The 22,995-nt window shown below is 60.5% G+C and overlaps 2 protein-coding genes across 3 annotated transcripts; both read left to right on the top strand.

Annotated features, from left to right (window-relative positions):
* The first annotated feature begins 1,113 nt into the window (after positions 1 to 1,113).
* Positions 1,114 to 18,508, top strand: GJB1 (gap junction protein beta 1). Of its 2 annotated transcripts, none has more exons than XM_007056119.3 (2): positions 1,114 to 1,164; positions 12,660 to 14,016. In XM_007056119.3, exon 2 carries the CDS (start codon positions 12,672 to 12,674, stop codon positions 13,509 to 13,511), a length of 840 nt encoding a protein of 279 aa, XP_007056181.1. In that variant the 5' UTR covers positions 1,114 to 1,164; positions 12,660 to 12,671; the 3' UTR covers positions 13,512 to 14,016. The 2 variants fall into 2 exon arrangements, with proteins under 2 accessions (XP_007056181.1, XP_043378874.1); XM_043522939.1 differs by lacking the exon at positions 1,114 to 1,164 and adding an exon at positions 10,948 to 11,160 and having other exon boundaries at positions 12,660 to 18,508.
* Positions 18,509 to 20,670: 2,162 nt separating this feature from the next.
* LOC102932794 (gap junction alpha-3 protein) lies at positions 20,671 to 21,657 on the top strand. Its single transcript, XM_007056182.2, has one exon. The coding sequence runs from the start codon at positions 20,671 to 20,673 to the stop codon at positions 21,655 to 21,657; it is 987 nt and encodes a 328-aa protein (XP_007056244.2).
* The last annotated feature ends 1,338 nt before the right edge of the window (positions 21,658 to 22,995 follow it).

A 22,995-nucleotide genomic window follows, 5' to 3' on the forward strand; every position in this document is an offset into this window, starting at 1 on the left:
TTATCCCACACACCACTTCAAACTACCCCCACCCGCCACACCTAACCAGCCCCATAGCTCTGCTACCCAACTGCCCTTCCAAACCAACTCTAACGCAGTCACCCCCAATGATGCCCACACAGCACTCTCAAACCAACACCCACAGCCCCCAACTTCTCCTGCCACCTCGTCCCTCCCAACCCTCTCCTGCCCCACACCAGGTTGTCCCCCACAAGTCATGTTGCCTGAAGGCTGGGAGCTGGGTCCTTGGCTGTGCTGGAGGTGGGTAGGGGAGAGTCTAGCTGCCCCAGGAGCAGAGGGCCCTGGCTCGGTGCCCGGCCTCCGAGCTGAGATGAAGGCTAGTGCCAAATTTGGAAGCTATGTTTCTTGCTGTTCCCTCCTGGGCCAAGCAGGAGCTAGGGTCCGGGGGTCACCACATGCCAGAGATTGCATAGGCTGGTTTTGGCTCTGTGTTCGCTGCAGAGACCTTGGAGCTGGGCGCAGGCCCCAGTGTCCGAGTTAATCGGTTACAGCCTGTATTTGCCTTTGCAGCTACCTACAGCAGGGTTGGACTTGTTGAAATTCAGTGTCCCAGGGAAGCTGGGAGGCCTGGGTTGAGGCACTGAGTGCTGGGTGATGGGGACCCCACCAGCCATTGACATGTGGAGACAGGAGAGGCTCACAGGCTCGGGGGCCCTGCCTGGGGGACCCTGCAGGGAATCTCGGACTGCTGCAGCCCCCAGCTGGAGTCGGATCCAGGCCCTCCGAAGCTCCCCTGCGGGTGGGCCTGGCACTGCCAGCTCTGGGCTCTCGCCTGCCTGAGGAGTCCAAGCCCAGCAGTTAGTTCTGGTGCAGCTGCCCTGGCATGAGGCGGGGGGCACGTGGCTAATGGCTGGCCAGGGTTGGGCTGTGGCAGTCAGTGAGTGTGGGCCCATCTACCGGGCCCAGGGTGAGGATCCTGCAGAAGGGCAGGGCTGGCAGCCAAGTGGCACAGCTGGACACACCTGAGGCTGTTTACCTGGAAAGTGAGCAAGGCTGGATGGCGTCAGCCCCACTCCCTGGGTGATTCTGAGGGCTGGCCTCCTGCGGCAGGGGAGGGCCAGTATAAAGGTCCCAGCTCTGCTGAAGCAAAGCACTTTCAAGAGGACAATTGCACAGAGCCCTACCTGTTCCTCGGTGCCAGCGGTGAGTCTGGGGCCCCCTCCACAGCACGTGCTGCCTCAGCCTTCTCCAGAGGCTGGTCCCCAACTCCCATCCCCTGGGAGCAGGGGCCCGGCGCAGGGCTCTGGCTCACAATTCTCCATGCTGCCCCAAGAGCCCTAGGCAAGCGATCCCCGGGGGTAACCTCCCTAGCTGAGGGGTCTCCTTTCCACAGCCCAGCCCAGCTGAGGCAAGTTCTCCCCTCTCCTTGGACTGGGTAAGGGGGTCTCTTTCCTCCCCCGTCCCTTCACGAGCTGGAGGAGCAGTTTGGGTCGGCAGGGAACAGAGGGTGACATTAGCCAGCTTCCTGCCAGGGATGTGCCCGACTCGTGAGCCAGGAGGCATGAGCTTGGTTGCAGGAGAGAGAGCGGATTTACTCCTCCGGCAGTCCCTGCTAAGGTCTGTTCTCTAGCCGCCTTTATCATATGGGCAGCTAGCTCACAAACACCTCTGAAGGGCTCTGCAGCCCAAGCCAGCGGCCCTGTGAAGCCCTAGCTACCGTCCCAGCTCAGGGGCTCTAAGCAATATCCAGCAGCTCCTTGGGGTGGTGCAGACCCCTCGGCACAGCTGCTGGATTTTCCCAGACCTGGAACCTGGGGCCAAAGGAGACAAACCTCAGATCCAGCCTGCTTCTCACCTAGGGGCCTCCAAGCCTGCTGTTCCCACATCTGACACCCACCCCGCGCTCCTCAGGCAGACGGGCCACAGCTGAGCCTTTGTGCTACTCCTGCTGCCAACCCCAGAAAGATGCCCAGAGCGTGCTGACCCCCCGGGGGCAGGGATCCCCCTCCCATCACTGCCCAGTGCACGCTGACCGTCTTGGGGGACATCCCGGGCCATTTCCCAGCATGCTCCAGTTGCTTTCCAAGCGAAGGTCCTTCCCTCCTGCCCAGGGCTGCTGTGCTGCCCTGTGTGGCACCTGGCTGGGGAAGAGTGGGGCACAGACCCACACCTGGGCTGGAAGCTGGGGGCCTTTTCTTGGGTGCTGAGACATTTCCAGTGAGGCAGCCTGAGAGCCCACCAACCCTCTGTGCCTCTGCAAAAGGCAGCGGGTCACTCCCGCTCCCGGCAGACCTGCTGTGCCCAGCGAGGGCGGTGCCCAGCGAGGGGGGGCCCCCGAGGCAGTGTCTCATCTACCTGGTCTAGGGCCTCGGTCTAGGCACTGTCAGCCACTGGAAGAGGCTGCTGCTAGGCTGCCGCTGACAGGGGGATCCCCGTCGGGTCACTCCCAGCACAGGCTTCCTGCCAGTCCCTGGCTCCAGCCTGGGGCTTGCTCATCTCCACACATGCCACATGTTATCACATGCTACCAGACCCAGCTCCGGTGTGCTACCCCCCCGCTCCCCACGGCTACCAGACCCAGCTCCGGTGTGCTACCCCCCCGCTCCCCACGGCTACCAGACCCAGCTCCGGTGTGCTACCCCCCCGCTCCCCACGGCTACCAGACCCAGCTCCGGTGTGCTACCCCCCCGCTCCCCACGGCTACCAGACCCAGCTCCGGTGTGCTACCCCCCCGCTCCCCACGGCTACCAGACCCAGCTCCGGTGTGCTACCCCCCCGCTCCCCACGGCTACCAGACCCAGCTCCGGTGTGCTACCCCCCCGCTCCCCACGGCTACCAGACCCAGCTTCGGTGTGCTACCCCCCCGCTCCCCACGGCTACCAGACCCAGCTCCGGTGTGCTACCCCCCTGCTCCCCACGGCTACCAGACCCAGCTCCGGTGTGCTACCCCCCGCTCCCCACGGCTACCAGACCCAGCTCCGGTGTGCTACCCCCCGCTCCCCACGGCTACCAGACCCAGCTCCGGTGTGCTACCCCCCTGCTTCCCATGGCTACCAGACACCCCCGGATCAGCTCCGGTGTGCTACCCCACTGCCCCCCTGCTCCCCGTGGCTACCAGAATCCCCGGACCAGCTCTGCTGTGCTACCTCCTTCTCCCCACGGCTACCAGAGTCCCCCGACCAGCTCCGGTATGCTACATCCCCTGCACCCCACAGCCCCCCGGACCAGCTCTGATGTGCTATACCCCCACTCTCCAAGGCCAGGGGAAGGCCTCCCCCTTCCCTGCACAGTGCCAGGGAAATGCAGCGCTCTCCCTGCGCTCACACTCCTCCCCAGGTCCCTCAGTGGCCATTGCAGCCCCAAAGCAAGAATTCGGCTGCACTCTGGCAGTCAGAGGGGAGACTGCCCCCCCTGACACTCCCCGCCCCCATGTTTCAGGGTGTGTGTGCAGCACAACACCCACACTGCCTCCCCTCGTCAGGCTGAGGCAGGCCCTCCCAGTCCCATCGCCTCTGGAAACCGCTTGGCCTAGTCACTGCCCCGGGTGGGGCCTGAAGCCCTGGCGAGATAGTGCTCAGGCTCTTGTGGGGCTTGGAGTAAAGGGAGCCAGCTCTTGGCTCCACATGAGCCCAGCCCAGCTCTGTATCCACCCTGCCCTGTATCCACCCTGCCAGGCTTCTCTCGGGGCTTCCACACCACTGGGTGCTCAGGAAACACCCAGGCAAAGCCTGGCTGGGCCTGGGGCTCAGGGCCACACCACACACAGCAGCAGCTTCACCAAAGGAGACCTCTTCAGAGCCGGGCTGCTAAGTCAGGGAATTTGGGAGCCCAGCCATCCATGGGCTCAGCATCCTGGTGTCCAGGCACATTCCTCACCCCACACACCCCTGAGCGCCAGGCAAGGCCACCCTCCCCCTTGTACAAACAGGGGCTAAAGTCCAGAGGGGCAGGGGACTTGCCCCAGGTCACATAGGCAGGGACTTGAACACAGGCCTAGGCAGCAGCCCTGGTTGCTGGCCTGGCCTTTCTCTCCTCACACCTAAAGGTGGTTTTATCGGTTCACAGGAGTTCAGAGGGTTCACAAGCGAAGTTCCCTCTAAGCTGTGTGACTGCACAGCTGCCTATTAAGCCCCACACAGGGGCTCAGGGCTGCGGCGGGGAGAGATGCCTCTCCCCCAGCACAGACCTGCCACAGCGGGGAGAGCTGCCCCTCCCCACTGGCCCCAGCGCAGACCTGCCCTGGACTTGCCACCGCCGCCGGGGGAGAGGAGCCCCTCCCTCAGCCTGGCCCAGGCCCACCGGAGCCCCCGCAGCTGGAGAGAAGAGCCTCTCCCCCTGCCTGCACCCCAAACCCCTCCTCCCTGACCCCACCCCAGAGCCTGCACCCCCCAGACTCAACCCTCTGCCGCAACCCTGAGCCCCCTCCTGCACCCTGAACTCCTTATCCCCCACCCCTCCCAGGGCCCGCGCCCACCCCCCCCGCAACCCAATCCTCTGCCCCAGCCCTGAGCCCCCTCCCACACTCTGAACCCCTCCGCCCCACCCCCACCACATGAATTTTGATATGTGCACCCATATGAAGGTCATGTGTCACACATCGCCTCCATATTGGTGCACATAACAAAATTCATTCTGCACATGGACATACAAAATTAGAGGAAACACTGCCCACAAGAACCTAAGGTGACCAGCAGACAGGTTTACAGCTGCTCAAGAGATCCAAGTTCTTTGCTGCTTTAGGGATGAGGTCCTTTCCCTTTCCTTTAGCTGGGCCTAGTGGGCATTTCCTGGGTTTATTATAATACTGTGGTTTGTCTGCAGCTCAGATTTATCAAAAAACAGCTTTAACTCTGACCCCCATCAGGGTCCGTCTCCTATTCAGCCATTCACCACCCCTTTTCAGCTAGCCACCGGGCTACGTTTTCTGCATGATCACAAACATCCCCTCATGCGACACGAACTGCCCTGAAAAGCACCCGCTGCTGCCGTGGCTTCCTCCCTGAGAGCGCCCACAGCCTGGGCCAGCTCCACAGACGGCAATGGAACCTGGGCACACGCGCTGTGAAGAGGGACACAAACCGGCCAGCCTTGGAGCTCCCGTGACTCAAGCCGAGAAAAGGACACCTGCCGCAGTCCCTGAACAGCGTCGCACCTGTGCGACTAGATGGGCTTGTAAACAGCTTGAAGGGAACTGACCCTGTGTGGACTCTCTGAATTCAACTGAAGCCTGGCTTGTGTCAGTGGGGAAGTGAGCTAAGCTACGTTGATACAAGCCAGATTTACACTGAATGTAGAGCATCCAGGCAGGGCCTTGTACCTTATGCCTGTTTAAGGAAAGGGGAGATTTTAAAACAGAGCAACTTTGAACATGGACTGGACCCAGTTCGATTTCACTGCACGGGGGGAAGGTGGTTACTTATAGCCCATCATTTTTTCAGGAGACTCTTGAAGAGGACTGTTCATGCTCTGCAAAATCCCAGTCTTGAGACACCAGATCCTTCTCCCATAAACAGAACGCTCCGGCAACAGGGCAGTTAGTAGCTACAGAACAAGGGTGGACAACTTTGAGCCCCAGGATTGTCCTGCCCCTGTGAAATCTACACGAGGGGCCTTGGCTTGTCAAGCGACACCCAGATTGTGGGGTGCCAGAGATGTAACCTGCATTATGGGACAGTCTGGGAAAACCAGTGCTGCCCGAGGGAGGCTTCCGAAGAGCACAGCCATCTCGGCGGGGGAGAAGAACGCTCGTTACACAACCCACACTGCACCTTCGTCAGGACGCCAGCCACCTAGCAGGGCCCACCCCCCTGTGGCACAGAATGGCGCTGCAAGTACCCGAGCTGCTCCCCTCTCCCCACCCCCAATTCTTGGTGACTTGGCCCTCCAGCTCAGCCACAAGAGGCCCCCGGCCCCTCCCCGTCGGGGTATCAAAGTCCAAACCAAGCCAGTTTCCTGTCTCGCTGTAAGCTAGACACAGCCTGGCTTCCCGAGAGTCTCGCTTCTCTTCATCTCCTTTTCAGCCCATCTTCTGGACTCACCCCTCCTAAGCTTCCTGGGGCAGCCTCCTTCCTGGGCTGTGTGGGGGCCCCACAACAACCCGCTTTGGTGGGCTCCCCAGCCTGGGAACTCTCTGTTAGAGCTGCCTGCCCTCATCTCCTTCCCAGGGCCCCTCCCTGCGCAGCTGAGCTCCTTCCCGCTGGCAGCCCTCCCTGCTCACTTCATGGCAAACTCTGCCACTTTCCCTCTCCCCTCTGGGCCTCTCCCAGGGCTCCTCCTTGGCCTCAGGCGTGGGCAGGGTGAGCCCAGTCCTTTCTGGGGCTGCCTTTGCCTCAGGGGCTTTCCCTCAGCCCCCTGGCATTGTGGCTCTGCTGGGGCATCTCAGCCTGCAAGTCTCTGCCCAGCTCCCCCTCACCAACCCACTGGCTGCCTGTCCACTTCTGTCTCCCATGTGCCTGAGTGGGCTCTTTGTCCCCTGACCTCATGGGGTGCTGGGCTGCATCTGGCATCCCTGGAAGGACCAGCTCACCCTGTGACTCGTCTCTGGCCTGGTGGACGCTATGCCATGGGCACATGGGGATTACGTCTGCCGGAGGCAGGAGATGGGCCGAGATGGGCCATTGGCCTGCGGCAGTCAGGGTTCAAGTGTGTTCACACCTCTCAGGCTGGCTCGGAAAAGACTTCTCACTGGGCCCTCCTCTGGCCGAAGCCAGGCCTGCTGTGGCCAGGACCATCGTGCAGCGGCAGCAGCCTGGTAACCCTCGCAGGGAACGCGGTGCGTGTCTGGGAGCAGAGCGCTCTGCTGTGGCCATGCTGGTGCCTGGGGAAGCTCCCAGGGACCTACCGCCATGGAGTGCTGGCCTGGTCTGACTGCCCCTTGCACCCCCTCAAAGCCGACTCCTGCAACCTCAGCAAGCTGCCTCTGGGCTCTGCATGTGGGCGCCCTTAGCAAGGGTCGTCTACGCAATGCTGTGTCGGGACCTCTATCCCAGAGCCCCTGCCATGGGGCCAATGCCAACACTGCCCCCCAGAGCCTGGGCGTGCTGGACCTGGGTCGTGGCTGGCCTGCCGCCCTACTCTCCACGGCTGCATTCCCAGATCTGCCCTGCAGTGCGGGAGAGTCCCTGTCCCCACAAACCACAGCAACAGCTGCTGGCCTGGGCATCCAGCCTGTCCCCATACGGTGCCTGTGAACGGCCACAGTACCACTCCCGCTCAGGGAACTGACCCTCGCTCGGACCCACTGGCTGTGCTCCCCAGCGGAGCCCCAGCCGGCTTTCCCTGCTGCCTTTCGACTGGGCTGCTCCAGCCTCTCTTAGGAGCAGGGAGACCTGAATGCTGAGCCCTGAAACCAGCGCCCAGACGGGCGTGTCACAGGCCCTGCCCTGCCCCTGCTCATACATATCTAGTTAGTAACACCTGAATTGCAACACCAGTCCCAGCCCCACTGCTGTTACCGCCCAGCCCTGGCCCTGTCTAGCCTGCCCCGCCCACTGGTATCACTGTCCCTGCTCCCCGCCTACTCCCCGCAGCCCATTTACCCCCTCCAAGGCTCCTCGGTCCACCTCCATCTCCCAGCCCATCTCCCCAGACTCCTCTGCCTGCCTCGCCTTCCCTGATGCTGTCAACATGTGTGTGGGGTGGGAACGTCCCTGCAGCTCTCCAGACCTCCTTCCCTGGTGCTGTCTGTTCCGCAGGCAGAGCTCCTCTTACGGACGGACGTCTCAGCCCTCCTTCCTCCTCACTGCTAGCTCGTAATTTATGGCCACCTTAAAAGTGTTGTCAAGTCCCTCCCTTTTCCAGGCTCTGCGGTGCACGGCTCGTATGGTCTAAGTTTGTGCAGCACCTGGCACAGCCGGGCCCATGACAACAATACAAACAATTTTAACCCTTCTGCCGGGGGGGGGGGGGTCGGCAGCAAGACAGGCTGGGTTCAGTTTTTTAGGGGTTCCTAAAGGCTCAACCTCAGCTCAAGCCCCCATTCAGAAACTTGGGAACCTATATACGCCGCCCAGGGCACCTCTGATAGGCAATAGCTTCCGTCTCACAAGCCCTGTGCCCAGGGGTTCAAAACCAATCCTTGGGGGGAGGGGAGACAACACAATAAACGTGGGCCAACCTGCAAGTAATAATTCACTTACACCCCTTCAGTCAGACCCAGTGTTCCCTCTAATTTTGTATGTCCATGTTCAGAATGAATTTTGTTATGTGCATCAATATGGAGGCGATGTGTGACACATTACCTTCATATTGGGGCACATAACAAAATTCATGCGGCAGGGGTGGGGCCGAGGGGTTCAGAGTGTGGGAGGGGGCTTAGGGCTGGAGCAGAGGGTTGGGGTGCAGGGGCGGGTGAGGGCTCTGGCTGGGGGTGTGGGCTCTGGGGTGGGGCCGGGGATGAGGGGTTTGGGGTGTGGGAGGGGGCTCAGGGCTGGGACAGAGGGTGGGGGTGTGGGCTCTGGGGTGGGGCTGAGGATGAGGGGTTTGGGGGTTCAGGCTGCCCCAGGGCTGCAGTGGGGAGAGAGGACTCCCCCCAGCCCTCTCTGGCTGCAGCAGCTCGGGGTCAGGGGAGAGACACTTCTCCCCGGCTGCGGCAGGTCCATGCTGGGGGAGAGGCATCTCTCCCCGCCACAGCCCTGTGCGGGGCTTAATAGGCAGCTGCGCGGCTGCCCAGCTTATAGGGAATTCAGGTCAAACCCTCCCGCCCCAGGGCCTGCCCAGCAGCCCAAGCTCAGGCCTTCCCCGGCCGCTGCACCTGGCTCACGATGAGCCAGCACTGGCTGGTCCCCCCCGATCGCTGTCCTGGGTGGGGCCGCAGCTCCCCAGGGCCACCTGACCCAGCTCACAGGATTTGCAGGTTCAATTACAGGGCAAGGAGGCGACCCCAGCACAGCCACAGCTGGGCTCTTGTGGCTGGTCTCAGGCCATCCAACTCCCCTGAGCTCTGCACCAGCCGTCAGCCCAGGCTAGGCCAGCTGGAGTCGCCGCTGAGCGCAGGAGCGGAGACACCCGGCCTTTGCCAGCAAATAACCCCACTCCAGTTCCCAGCCGGGCCAGAGCGACCCCAGCACCGCCGGGCGGTTCTCCTGTCCGCCCTTCCCCAAGAGAGTCAAGAGTGTTTTATTGCCCCCAGACTCAAAATTTAACTGTATTTCAACCAAAACAGCCCCAAATGCCATAGAACTGAAAGGCGAATGAGGCCTGTCCCCCCCCAGTCAGCTCCCCAGCAGATGGCAGCAGAGAGCATCCCCCCCCCCCCCCCCCCCGTTGGAGCCCTGTCTCACCCTGTGGAGCCCCCTGCTCCCCTGGGTGCAATGGGGGGCTCCCTGCCCTCTAGAGCTCCAGCGCTCGAGGCTCCCACAAGACCTTCCTCCTGAGCACACATCCCGTGGCTGCACTAGGCCTGCTGCCGGCTCTGCTCTGGCAGCCTGAGCCCTGCCCTGTCTCCCGCCCCAGGTGCTTGGGGCTCTTGGCAGAGCCCGGAGCTCCTCCCTAGAGAGCGGCCCAGGAGCCTGTGGGGGTGCCAGGCGTGAGCAAGGAGCCGCGCTCCGCTGGCTTGGCTGGCCCTGGTGCCAGCAGATTCTGAATGCCATTTTTGCTCTTCACACAACAAAGCAGCAAGGACCCACACAGGTGCAGAGGGGTCCCGTTACTGATACCCCTTCCTGCATGCCGTGCCGGGCCTACCGCCACACGCACTGCCACTCCAGAGCGGCTGGGGGCTTCTCAAACACACAGTGCAGCAAGGGCCACTGGGAAGCTCACAAATTATTGAAAGGGATATGCCCCAATGCTCATGGAGTCCGACCTGCAGCAGGGGCCAGGCTTTCCATGTGTCAATATTGGGCTCGTGGCTAGGGCACCGGGCTGGGACCCAGCACATCATTTCCCAGCTCTGCCCCGGCCAGCTGTGCAACCCGGGAAGTCACTGACTCTCCCTGGGCCCTGCTCCCTGCTGGAGAGGGGTGCGCGTGCAGGAATGGCAGTACCCAGCGAGAGGGACACAAGAGAGGCAGCTCTCCCCTGCCTGCAGAGCTGTCTGGCAAAGCTGTGATGTCTCCCCCGGCGTGGCAGACGCTCATCTCTTGCGGCACAGGGGGCTGGCGGTTCTTGGCCTCTTACGGCCCGCGGTGCAGCAGAGGGCATGACAATGCAAGACCTTGGTTGGTCCCAAGAATGGAGGCTCCTGCATGCCCAGCCGGGACACTGGGCTCTGACACAAACCGTGTTCTCGTTCCAAGAAGGAGCTGCCAGTTGCTAGATGTTTGTCAGAAGCCACCACAGTGACTGATGCCAACTCTGCACCGTGGTGAGGGGCTGGCCTGCCCCACCCCTAGTCAGCCCTCTGACCCACCTCCTGGCAGCAGCTGTGCACCGGAGCTCCCCAAGACAGGCCCCTGAACATCGCTCGCTACATCGTGTGCTTCAGCCGCCAGGGAGCTCTGGGGCCACAGCGCGCCGTCCCGTCAGCGAGAGCCCGGCTTCTTCACTGGGCCCCAGGGCCCCAGGGAGCCGTCCCGTCAGCGAGAGCCCGGCTTGTTCTCTGGGCCCCGGGGAGCCGTCCCGTCAGCGAGAGCCCGGCTTGTTCTCTGGGCCCCGGGGAGCCGTCCCGTCAGCGAGAGCCCGGCTTGTTCTCTGGGCCCCGGGGAGCCGTCCCGTCAGCGAGAGCCCGGCTTGTTCTCTGGGCCCCGGGGAGTCGTCCGGTCAGCGAGAGCCCGGCTTGTTCTCTGGGGCCCTGGGGACAGATGGGCCGTGAGCTGGCGTCGCCCTGTGGCAGTGTGAGGCTCTGGCCATGGTCCCCAGAGCCCGTTAGGGGGCAGTGGAGAGAGCACCCCAGTGGGGTCCCTGGCCACAGACGGCATGCCAGGAGGGCAGGGACCCGGACTCGTTCTCGTGGGCAAGGTGGGAGCGGGCACGGGGCTGGGCCTGGCTGGAATGCAGGACACTGGCACTTTGTTTGGCAGGGGGTAGGCGGAAGTCAGGGCGTTTGATCTGAATTCTACAGTGTGTTGTTCCCATAAAGGCCTCATTGTATGTGAATAGTTTATAAAGCAGCATATGACTCCCAGTGCAGGGCAGCGGCAGATAGAGACAAGGGCCGGCAGCGCGGGGGGCTGAGCCGCGCACACTCCTGCCTGGAGACATGAGAGCTTAGCGGGGACCCTTCTGGGCGCTCAGAAAGGACGCACTCCTCACCACAAGGTAACACGGCCGCTACAGGGCCCCAGTCCGTCTCCTGCTCTTGGCCCTCTGCCGGTGGCACAGACGGAGCCGACGGGCAGAGGCAGGCGATGGCTGCAAGTCGCGTTTCTGGTCTGTCCGGGGCTGGTAGCCCCAGCAGAGGGATGGACACTCGTCCGCTGGGCACACAGCGGCTGCTCCCAGTGCTCTGGCAGGGGGCAGGGAGGAGTCGTAGGGGTCCTGGTGCCATTCTGTTCTGATGGCCTGTGCCACGTTCTCCCGGTCTTGGCTCCGCCAGGGCTCGGGCTAGAGTCTGGAGAAGGGGGCAGGCAGCAGGGCGCTGTGCCCTGAGCTCTCTGCTCCCGCAGGGCCGGGCTGCGGGGGGAGAGCAGAGCCCCTGACTGTGCCTCCCCCATGCTGGGGGACAGCAGCAACCAGGGCGCATGCCAGGGAAAGCTGCACTCCCTCACCACTCCTGAGGGGGAACAGCCGCCCCATAGGTCAGGGCCCACCCTTGTCCTCCAGCCAGCAGGCCCTAAATCCCAACCCAGAGTGCCCTGCGGGGGGCGGAGAGGGGCACTGCTGCAATTAATATGCAAATGAGCAATCCAATCAGTACACCTTCCCCAGGCCTCAATCGCTACATGACATTCAATGTATTCTAAGCTGCTCCTACCTCGTCAGCTTCACCGTGCTGCAGCCGGGGGGCCGAAATCATCAGGGCAAAGCTGGAGGGTCAGACAACTGTGGCAAGGGCAGGGGGTTTGGAGCTAGGGAGCCCCAGGAGGAGGGAGGGGATGAGCATATTAGTTGGATTCTCCTGTGAAATGGTCAGCGATGAGAGTGAACTATGTCGAGAATGAAAAGCACATTGTGAGTGTAACCCACACACCTCCTGGGGGCAGTGTTCTGTCCCATTTAGCGGCCCTGAGACCACTTTGAGAGAGAGATAAAAAATGAGTCTGCGCTACAGCCTTAGCTAAGAGCCAGTTGTCTTTGAGCTCATGCTGTAGAAGCTCATGCACTAAGCTCCAGAGGCTCCAGGCTTGATCCTGCCCGCTGACAACCAGGGTCTGTCGGCGTTACGTTAGGTTTCAGAGTCAACGCTTCACTGAGGTGTCAGGATTAGTTCCCACCTCCCTGTGCTCGTTTCAGACTGCCTGCAGACTCTGGCAGAGAGCATGGTGTTTGTTTCAGTGGTCAACATTCTCCAGGCTTCCTTTACAAGCATGAGGGCTAGAAACTCAGACCAAGAGTGTCGCTAGTGGTGACTCAATTTGGGTGCCCACCTGCAGACACTCAGGCCTAACGTACAGAGTGGTCGGCTCCCCAGCTACCACTGGCCAGGCCTTGTGGACACTCGCATCAACAGAGGAAAGGGCTAAGTAAGAAGCATGGTGAATGCTGCCCCTGGAGCCTCGACTGCTTTTGGACTCTGGTCTCCATTCCTCTCAGCCCACGGGGCCCATCCCTAGGGTCTCTGGGCTACTAACTTGACCTCCTGCTGCTGTCTCTTGCAGGCGTGAGGCACGATGAATTGGGCAGGCCTCTACACAGTGCTGAGTGGCGTGAACCGCCATTCCACTGCCATTGGGCGCATCTGGCTTTCTGTCATCTTCATCTTCAGGATCATGGTGCTGGTGGTGGCAGCTGAGAGTGTCTGGGGGGATGAGAAAACTGCCTTCACTTGTAACACGCAGCAGCCAGGCTGCAACAGCGTCTGCTACGACCACTTCTTCCCCATCTCCCACGTGCGGCTGTGGGCCCTGCAGCTGATCCTGGTCACCACACCCGCCCTGTTAGTGGCCATGCACGTGGCCTACCAGCAGCACCAGGAGAAGAAGCTGCTGGTGCTGACAGGGCACGGCGACACCAAGCAACTGGAGGAGGTGAAGAAGCACAAGATGCGCATCTCAGGCTCCCTGTGGTGGACGTACATCTGCAGCGTGATATTCCGACTCCTCTTCGAGGCTGTCTTCATGTACATCTTCTACATGATCTACCCTGGCTACCAGATGATCCGGCTGGTCAAGTGTGAGGCCTACCCATGCCCCAACACCGTCGACTGCTTCATCTCCCGGCCCACCGAGAAGACCATCTTCACTGTCTTCATGCTGGCCACCTCAGGCATCTGCATCATCCTCAACATGGCCGAGCTGGTGTACCTGGTGGTGCGGGCCTGTGCCCGCCGGGCCCAGCGGGACTCCAACCCCCCATCAGGGAAGAGCTCCTTATATGGCCACAAGCTCTCCCCCGAGTACAAGCAGAATGAGATCAACCAGCTGCTGACGGAGCAGGACAGCTCCCTCAAGGACATGCTGCGTCGCAATCCAGGGCTGCAGGAGAAGAGCGATCGCTGCTCCGCCTGCTAGAGGCGCCAGCCCCGTTGGGCAGGGCCCTGGCACACAAGGCCCGTACCCCTCAGCCCTCCACCGGGAGCCATGGGGGACAGGCTCTGGCGGGAGATGAAGAGCATTGAACGGAGCCTGTTGGTACACTCACAACTGCCTGAGCTCTGGCCCTAGGACACTGCCAACTTGCGCACGGTGTCGTGCCAAGCCCTTCACCCCCCCACTGCCATGGGCCCCCAGCCACACACAAGCCAAGTCCTTTTCACACCCTGAAACCCATTAGAAGGGCTGGGGTGGCTGCAGAGCTCTCAGAATTTGCCTTAATTCATTGTGTGATGCCCCCCAAGCCACACTGGTGCCCCCAACAGAGGCCCTGTCTCCCAGAGGGAAAGGAGCCATCCCCACTGCGGGGCCCAGCCAGTGGGTCCGAGCGAGGGTCAGTTTCCTGCGGCAGAGAACACCAGGTGGGGCCTGGCGGTTGGAGTACCAGAGGTGTAGACCATTAAAGCTGTATCTCAGGAGCTGACTCTCTCTCTCTGTCACCGGGGGTTTGGTGAGGGCTCAGGATCCCTGGGGCAGCGGGACTGCAGGCCCCCCCAAACCTCGCCAGGTCAGCCCGCTGGGCCAGCTGCTTCCTGTCCTGCTTGGGGCAGGGCCAAGCACACACTGAACAGGGACCTGCATCCCCCCCAGACGGCTGCCAAGCCTTCCAGGCATCCCACGGCAGCCAGGCCCTTCCCCTGTGTCCTGCAGGCCAGCGTGGTATCCGGGGGCTGCTCAGACCTGTCCAGCCCCGTAATGCTGACAGAAGGCGTGCAGAGCGCCCAGGGTCTGTGAGCAGCCTGTGAGCATCCTTGGACAGCATGGGATGCCTCTCCAGCACCATGCACAGCAGGACAGCTTTCTCCCCCAGGGCCAGGCCCCATCTCACTGCACATGTAAGTCCCAGACCCCTGTGCCCCCTGCTCAACGGGGCACACTCACAGGCCAGAGACCACTTCAAAGCCCAGCTCTGTGACATACCAGGGCACAATCCAGACTAGTTGGGGGCTGTGTCACCCCTGCCCTGCGACCTTGGGTGTCTTGCTGTAGCAGCTCCCACCTGGGCCACTCACAAACAGCCTCCAGCATGCAGGGCACCCCCTGAGTGTCTGTGTGAAACTGCACCCAGCCAGCCACACCCTAGCTCTCACCAGCCTGGGTTACACTGCGAGGTGACCCCAGCACACCCCCAGTCCTGGATCTTCCCCCAGAAATGTACATTCTGTATGCCCAGCCCTGGCCTGGACAGTGCAAATATATTAAGTCCGATATTCCTTTAAAGGAATAATATGCCAGTCTATTACCTTAGATAGTTCTTCAGACACTTCACTTAAACACACTGGCTTAGATAAAACAGCCAAACATGTTTATTAACTACAAGGAGAGAGATTTGAAGTGAGTACAAGTAACAAGGCATAAAAGTCAGAAATGGTTAGAAGAAACTAAAGAGAAGCCGTTTGGTGGTGCCTCGTTTAACAAACTACAGCAGAGTCAAGCAAAGCTTCTCACCACATGCTGCAGCAGATTACTGTCCAAATGCTCAGGTCAAGACCCTCCCCAGAGTCCAACAGCTGCTTCCTTCAGCTCTTCAGGTGCAGTAAATGTGATTGAGGGGCAGAGGGGAGGCACATTGGGGTGTTTGGCCCTCCTGTTTATGGCTTCAGTCCCCCCAAAAACATTCCCAGCTGGCACCAGGAGCCAAAATGTCTAGACGGAAGGATGTTCCTTGCTGTTTTTTTCTTACCTGTTTGAGCTTCATTTCCCTGCCTGCTTGATGATTCTGTTTCCTGCTTAAACACAAATGAAGCAGAGTGTGCTCCTTTGTGTGGACAGACCTGTCTGCCTGTGCTGGCAGGGAACATGTGCTAAGCACCATCCAGGGGAACCTACCACTGCATGTTACCAGGATGCTACTGACCAGCAGATGAGTTTTCACAGGATTCCTGCGCAAAGGTGATTCCAATAGTGAGCAGGTGCGAATACAGCCCTGCCCCCCAGCCCTGTGGGTGGGGCATGCTCACAGGCCAAGGATCCCACGGCAGCCCAGCCCGCAGGTTGTGCAGCATAGCCCCGGGGCAGGGCCTGTCGGCACCCAGCCCACCTGCTCACCACAGGCAACAGCCACCAGAGTTGGGGCTCAGGGGAGACATCAAGGGACCCCCTCAGAAGCAGGGGGAGGGGCTACTCCCTGATAGCCTGGGTGGACGCTTAGCAGGGTGGGCTGCTCCCTGCTAGCCTAGGGCTGGGGTGGGGCTCAGCAGAGGGGGCTGCTCCATGCTAGCCTGGAGCCTGGGGGGCAGATCTGCAAAGGGGGCTGCTCTCTGCTAGCCTGGGGCTGGGGGAGACTCAGCTGCATGTTTCTTTCATTTTCATGAATGGTTTTACGAGGTAATTTCTCCCCTGGCTGGCTGGACATGGGGCCCCTGAGGGGAGGGCAAAGGAGGCACTGAGCCTTACATGTGTGGGGGGACACCATGCTGGAGGAGAGGACGGGGGCAGCACGCTCGGGAGAGCTCCATGCAGCTGAGGCCGTGGAGCATGCAGGGTGCTGCGTGGTGTGGAGCAGGGACATAGCCCAGCCCAGGCCTGTCCTGCCCCCTTGCTGACAGTACCACACTTGGGCCGCACGTGCAGCCCCTCGACCTGCCCCAGACAGACAGGGCTGCGGAGGGCGGGGCAGCATGGTCACCACAACTGGCCCTTGCACTGAGCAGATACAAGGGCCTTCTCCCTGCCCAGAGAGCAGCCTGGCACTGGTCGCTGTCCCCGGGTGCCGGGCAGCCCCGGGAGGCAGCAGCACATTCCCAGCCTGCTGCATGGCTCCAGGCACCTTCTTGCACAGAAATGCTGGGGGCAAGCAGTGCCCCGCAGGCACAGAGACTGGCATGAGCCAGGGGATAGGGCACACTGAGGGGCTGAGGGAGACGCCAAGCCCTGCCAAGTGTCATGGGGCCCCGGACACCCACAGCAGCCAGCCCCCGCCCCATTCTGACGCTCACCCCAGCCCAGATTACAGGAGGGCAAGGCTGGCTCACACCTGCTGCTGGGCCGAGCCGGCCACTTACCCGCCCCGCTGGGTATAGGGTAGTGAGGCCTCAGGGCGCCAGCAGAGCACAGGGCACCACCCTCCCCTGCTGCCAAGGCTGACCCATGCCCTGGCAGGGTGTCTGCGCTGCGCAGGCTGCAGGCAAGGAGAATGGTGCCCCCAGAGCACCTCGCCCTAGGCCAGCACGCAGCCCCCTTCACCTACCCTGCTGTGGTACCAATAGCCCCCCAGCCCTCCCCCCCGCTCCAGCCTCCCCATCTCCCCAGCCCCCTGCTCCTGAGCCACCAGACCTCACCTGCCCCATGCCATGACTTATCTGACGGTAATGGCTACTGGTTGGGAAATGTGCCAGATGCAGGTTTTGCTGTTACACTGGCCCCACCCAGCAGCTGCAATCAGCCCACAGGCAGAGATCGCATGGGGGGGGCAGTGCCCGAGGCTCCAGCAATGACAGGGAAATGAGTCAGTGACACAGACCCAGAGAAAACCCCCCCCCGGGCTGCAGAGGAAGGCAAACAACCCAACATCCCTGCCAGTCTGACCTGGGGGAAATTCCTTCTCTCCCCCCCGCGACCCCCGCACGGTGATCACAGCCATGGGCGTGTGAGCACGAACCAGCCTGCCACGCACCTGAGAGAGAGACTGCTCAGGGCCACCTCCAAGCCCTACCCGCCCGCCCCGGCTCCATCTCCAGCCGTGGCCAGCCCCAATGCTGCAGAGCCAGGAAAGGCCGACATCCTGGGGACCACTGAGACCAGACAGGGGTTTCCTCACCACCTGCCCTGTGGCCTTGTGGCCTTTGCGCTCATCAGCTCCCTGACACCAGTCACCTGCCCTCCAACACAAGGTCCCCCCGGCTTTCCCCCGCCTCGGCACGCTGCGGGGTGACCCATCTCCCAAAAGCCGTACGTCCTGCGTTCTCACGGAGCAGACACGGGCTGGTTCCCTCGGGCTCAGCGCCTGGGCAGGCACAAACCCAGCCCTCAGCCCCTGCATGCTGTGACACACCCGACACACAGTTTGCTTGGGGTGAAAACAAACAGGAAAGTCACAGGTTCAAAACTGAACTAGTGAGAGGGCCAAACGTCCGAGCTACCCAGGGAATAGCCACAGCTGCACCCTCAGGCTTCACACCTTCACATTAGATACAAATCCCTTTCCTCAGTTTCCCAGCAGGAGGCCCCAGCTCAGGGGGGTCCAGCACTCACAACCAGCCTTCCGCCACCAGACTCCCCCAAGTGCTGCATGAAAATGCCTCCCTTCCAAACCTGCTGTTCAAGGCTTTTTCCTAAGGCCCCGGTGACTTGTGCCTTGCTCTTGTCCATTTCCAGTTGTTTCAGTGTCTTTCCATCGACACTCATGGGCCACCATTCCCTGTTCCTGGGCGTGAGGATATTTCTCTGAAAACATCCGCTCAATGCACTGTGCGCATCGGAGCGAACAGAACGTTAGGAACCAATGAAAAGGGATAGCTAAAGACAGTAAAAATCATATTGTCACTATATAAATCCATGGTATGCCCACATCTTGAATACTGTGTGCAGTTCTGGTTGCCCATTCTCAAAAAAGCTATATTAGAATTGGAAAAGGTGCAGAGAAGAGCAACAAAAATGATGAGGGGTGTGGAGCAGCTTCCGTATGAGGTGTGATGAAAAAGACTGGGACTGTCTCTCAGAAAAGAGACGACTAAGGGGCGAGTTGACAGAGGTCTATAAAAGCATGACTGGGGGGGAGAAAGTGACTAGGGATGTGTTATTTACCCCTTCGCATAACCCAAGAACCAGGGGGCACCCAATGAAATTACTAGGCAGCAGGTTTAAAACAAACAAAAGGAAGTATTTCTTCACACAATGCACAGTCAATGTAGGAACTTGTTGCCAGGGGATGCTGAGCAGGCCAAAACGATAACTGGGTTCACAAAAGCATGAGACTAACACATTTATTTGGGCATAAGCTTTTGTGGGCTAGAACCCACTTCATCAGATGCATGCACTCCATGCATCTGATGAAGTGGGTTCTAGCCCACAAAAGCTTATGCCCAAATAAATGTGTTAGGCTCTATGGTGCCACAAGGACTCCTCATTGTTTTTGCTGATACAGACTAACACGGCTACCACTCTGAAAAGAATGAGACATTCCTGGAGGACAGGTCCATCAATGGCTATTAGCCAGAGGTCAGGGACCTGCTCTGCCCTGGGTCAGAACAGTCACTGCAGGAGGTGTCCCTGGCGCCTGGGCTTGGTGTCCCTGCTGCTGGGGGTGCAGCGTGTGGGCATGTAGCCAGGCTGTGCCCTGGAACAGGCAGAGGGGGCCGTCCCACAGCTGGCCCAGGACAGGGTTTATGCTGGGGATGTGTCTGGTGTTTTGTGGATCTCATGGGGCAGGCTGAGCCCCAGAACCCCAACCACCCAGTCCCCCTGCCCTCTGAGCTTCTACAAACTGGGGGGAAGGGCAGCTAACTTTACCTCTACACTATAAATATTAACAAGGGGGCATGCCCCACTGCAGCGAGAAGGGCAAGGAGGGCTTTGCAAGCCTCCACCCTTCCCTGTGCAGGATCCCAGGGGGCACTGGTCCGCTGAGCTTTGTTGTGCGACTGCAGCACAGGGCTCTGACTGGAGTGCACCCCAGCTGGGATGCTCCAAGGGCTGCACTGGCCATGCCCGCACACTGGGGCATGGTCCCCCCCAACTCAGGCAAAGCCTTCCCTCTGCGTGGAGGAGCCCAAGGCACCGTGTGAGGATGGCGTCAGAGATGGGGCATTTGCAGAGGCCCAGCAGCGCATGGAGCAGGTCAGTCAGGAAAATGACCCTCCAATGGCATTGAGGCGGCCAGAGCCAGTGAATTGCATGGGCTCGGTCACAGAGAGCTCTCCCAACTTGCTGCCCCGACACCCTTCCCTGCAGTAGGGATTATATTTAGAAATGTGCTCAAGCCAAAAATAAAGAGGTAAAAAGGTTTCCCAGTGGCTGTTTCCGCGGTCAGTCACAGGGACAGCCATGAAGCGCCTGCTCCAACATAACCTGCATAAAACACGCTAGGCAGACAGACAGACAGACTCAAACGCCTGCCCCTTGCCAGAGACCAGCCGGACACCTCTGCCCCCAGAAGAGGAGCCGGGACACGTCCTGCTGGGGCTGCGGGGATCTACTACGCAAGAGGCACAGGGCAGCGGAGTTGCCTCCACGGCCACAGGATCTGCAAACGGTGAGGGAGTGTCTTTGTTTTTTGCCTGGCCTGTGGTCTCATGGCACTAGGCACTGAGCACAAATGGGCCCCGACGCTGCCCTCCATTTGTCTGTGGGAGAAACCCTGGCCCTTGTGTGGCCCTGGCTGCACAGGGAGCAGCTTTGGGCTAGGCGTCTACCTAAGCTGCCCGTGCTGCAGGACAGGCTCCCTGGGCAGCGCTTTGCAAGCCCCAGGTAAAGGGCTTGAGCAGAATGGCTTTGACTTGAATTCTGGCCTTGGAGCTTTCAACCTGGGTTAATCCCTAGAAGAGGAAGCGCAGTGCAGGCTCCCCCCTGCTGCCCAGCAACTTGGCTTCCTCCACAGGGACCTGTTCAGCTGTTCTGTCTAGGAGGCCACTGATTTCCAGCTGCCTTGAGAGGCTGCTGCAGAGCTAGGAACAGAGATGAGCTGTGCTGAACCTGGGGCCACCGCAGAGCCAGTCCCCAGCGATCAGTGCTCTTAAAGCAGGATACCAGGGCCAAACGGGTTAATCCTGGAGGGGTCTTGCAGCCACAGGCAGCTGATGGGCTCAGGTAGTCTCAGGTTAACCCGCTCCCTGCCCTGGCTTTGCTCTTGAGCCAGGCACATGGCTTATACAAACACATCCCTGGCCACAAAAGGCAAGCATGGCTGTGCGCTATGTCTGGCTATCAGGCATTGCTGTTCTGGGACCCGAGGGAGGAAGCTCCGGATGCTGGTGTGTGCAGCAGGGCCGGGGAGGGCTCTGCTGTAGGGACGTGCCCAGTGCAGGGTGCCCCCATGCCAGCTTCTCACAGGTCTGGAGCAGTGCAGGGTGCCGGAGTCTCTGGGATGCCGATGTCTGGGCATGTTCCTCTCTTTTAGGATGAGCCGGTATTTGCACTCATGGGTGACTGGAACCTGCTGGGGAGGCTTCTGGAGAGTGCTCAGGAGCACTCCACAGTGGTGGGGAAGGTCTGGCTCACTGTCCTGTTCATTTTCCGTATCCTTGTCTTGGGGGCAGCTGCCGAGAAAGTCTGGGGGGACGAACAGTCGGGCTTCTCCTGCGACACCAAGCAGCCAGGCTGCCAGAACGTCTGTTATGACAAAACCTTCCCCATCTCTCACATCCGCTTCTGGGTGCTGCAGATCATCTTTGTCTCCACCCCCAGCCTCGTGTACCTGGGCCACATCCTGCATCTGGTGCGCATGGCGGAGAAGGAGCAGCAGCGAGAGGAGACTTGGGTGGCCCAGCAGGAACCCCTGGTGCAGCATAAACCTTCCATCAAAGATGTTCATGGCAAAATCCGCCTGCAGGGGGCCATTCTGAGGACTTATATTTGCAACATTGTTTTTAAGATGCTCTTTGAGGTGGGCTTCATTGTGGGCCAATACGCACTGTATGGGTTTGAACTAAAGCCTCTCTACACGTGCAACCGCTGGCCCTGCCCCAACACGGTTAACTGCTACATAGCCCGGCCCACCGAGAAGACCATCTTTGTCTTCTTCATGACGGGGGTGGCCTGCCTGTCTCTGCTCCTCAATCTGATAGAAATATACCACCTGGGCTCCACCAAGTGCAGGCAGGGGTTGGCAGCCAACCACTGCCAGGCGCCCGACCCCAAGGCCAGCTCCAACACTCCCAGAGAAACAAGCAACCACCACATTCCCCACTGTCCTGTGGCCAACAGCCTTCCCCATCCTGCTGACCCCAGCCTTCCATTGCAGCTTTACGCCGGCCAAACAGCTCCCTCTGCGGGCAGGGACAGCCGTGCAGCATGGAGCAGCCGCGAGACAGGCAATCAGGGCCTGGCCATGGACGAACCATTGCAGCGGGGCAGCAGGTCCAGTAAATCTAGCGCTAAGCTGAGACCCAGTGACTTGGCTGTTTAACTGTGGCGGCCCAGCCCTGCACGGAGAGCCGGATGCACTGGCCCAGAGCGGACAGGCAGGGGAAGGGGGCTCTAGTACCAGACAAGCACTGTGACCGCCAGGCTGTATCACAGGGAGCACAGCTCGGCTCAGGAGCCTGTTGTGTTTCCATGGATGCCACGTTGTCCCCACCATGGAAATACTGGGCCCATAATACAGACACCAGTGTCCAGGAGCCTGAAACCTGGGCCAGACGTGCACCGCTCAAGCCCTCTCCCCTCAGTGACTCTGCAGCAGCCTTGTGGCTGTCGGGGCAGGAGGCAGGGAGCCGAGAGGGGTAAATGCTCCACACTTGATAGGACGCAGGCGGGGCCTGTAACTTTTCCTTTCCCATGTGACAAGGCCTCAGGGCTGCGTTGGACCTGGGCAGCCACACTGGTGTTTCCCCTTTTCTGGGTGGAGAGGCCCCCCTCCCCCCCTTTTGCTCCTAGGCAAAGCTCAGGAAGGCCACAGCAGAGACTCTCAGTAGATGGCTGCTCAGGGCCAAGAGACCCTTCCAGGCCCTAGCAAGGAGAATGGGACTGGACATAGCCTTTGCCACGCACCTGGGGCCCTGCTGGATGGTCCACAGCTTTGCAGGGTGCTGGTGTAACAGCCTGTCAGGGAAGATGGAGCTGCTCCAAGCAGGAAGGCCTAGGCCCCACTATCACTGCATCCTAGCCATGTGGCTCCTTCCCCAGCCCCGTGCCCCAGCCGGGGCGACTCTCAAACCATCTCTACCTCCCAGGGCAATGTGTGTGGGAAAGCAAAGACTGCAGCTGTGATATTCAGGTGACGTTGAGGTTTCTGCAGCAGCTACAGCTGTTGGGCTCCTGCCAAGGCTGCACTGAACCCTGTATTTGGGCACCTCCTGCTGTGACAAGACTGACTTCTCTCTTGTGAAAAGTGGAACAAGATGACGTGAGCTCTGCAAATGGCAGGCACATTGTCCCGTAGCCAAGGCACAGACCCCTAGCAGGAGGGGGGAATTCAGTCCTAAACTGCTTCTCTCTCTGCCCCTGCCCAGGGTATCTGCGTGCAGGGCCACAGCACAGGGGCAGGAAGGGAACTTCCTGCTGGACAGAGTCTCTGCTCTCCCCAAGAAGGATCCAGGCCCTTGCTTTGCACTGAATGGGAGAGGCCCCTCCCTGCAGCCTTCAGGATTCCTGGGCTTTGCTGTGGGGACAAGGGAGAGAAGGATCCAGGCTTGGGCTACATTACAAGGAAGCGACCTCTGGATTGCAGTTCTGTCTCATCCTCTCTGGTCACTTGCCTTAGCCTTGGGAGGGTCACGTGGGCAGGGAGGTCGCTGCAGGTGTT

This window comes from Chelonia mydas, chromosome 9 (genome assembly GCF_015237465.2).
Source record: "Chelonia mydas isolate rCheMyd1 chromosome 9, rCheMyd1.pri.v2, whole genome shotgun sequence".
Taxonomy (NCBI): domain Eukaryota; kingdom Metazoa; phylum Chordata; order Testudines; family Cheloniidae; genus Chelonia; species Chelonia mydas.

Excerpts from the sequence above, each read along its gene's own strand:
- GJB1 (XM_007056119.3), top strand. The coding sequence starts at position 12,672 with ATGAATTGGGCAGGCCTCTACACAGTGCTGAGTGGCGTGAACCGCCAT.
- LOC102932794 (XM_007056182.2), top strand. The coding sequence starts at position 20,671 with ATGGGTGACTGGAACCTGCTGGGGAGGCTTCTGGAGAGTGCTCAGGAG.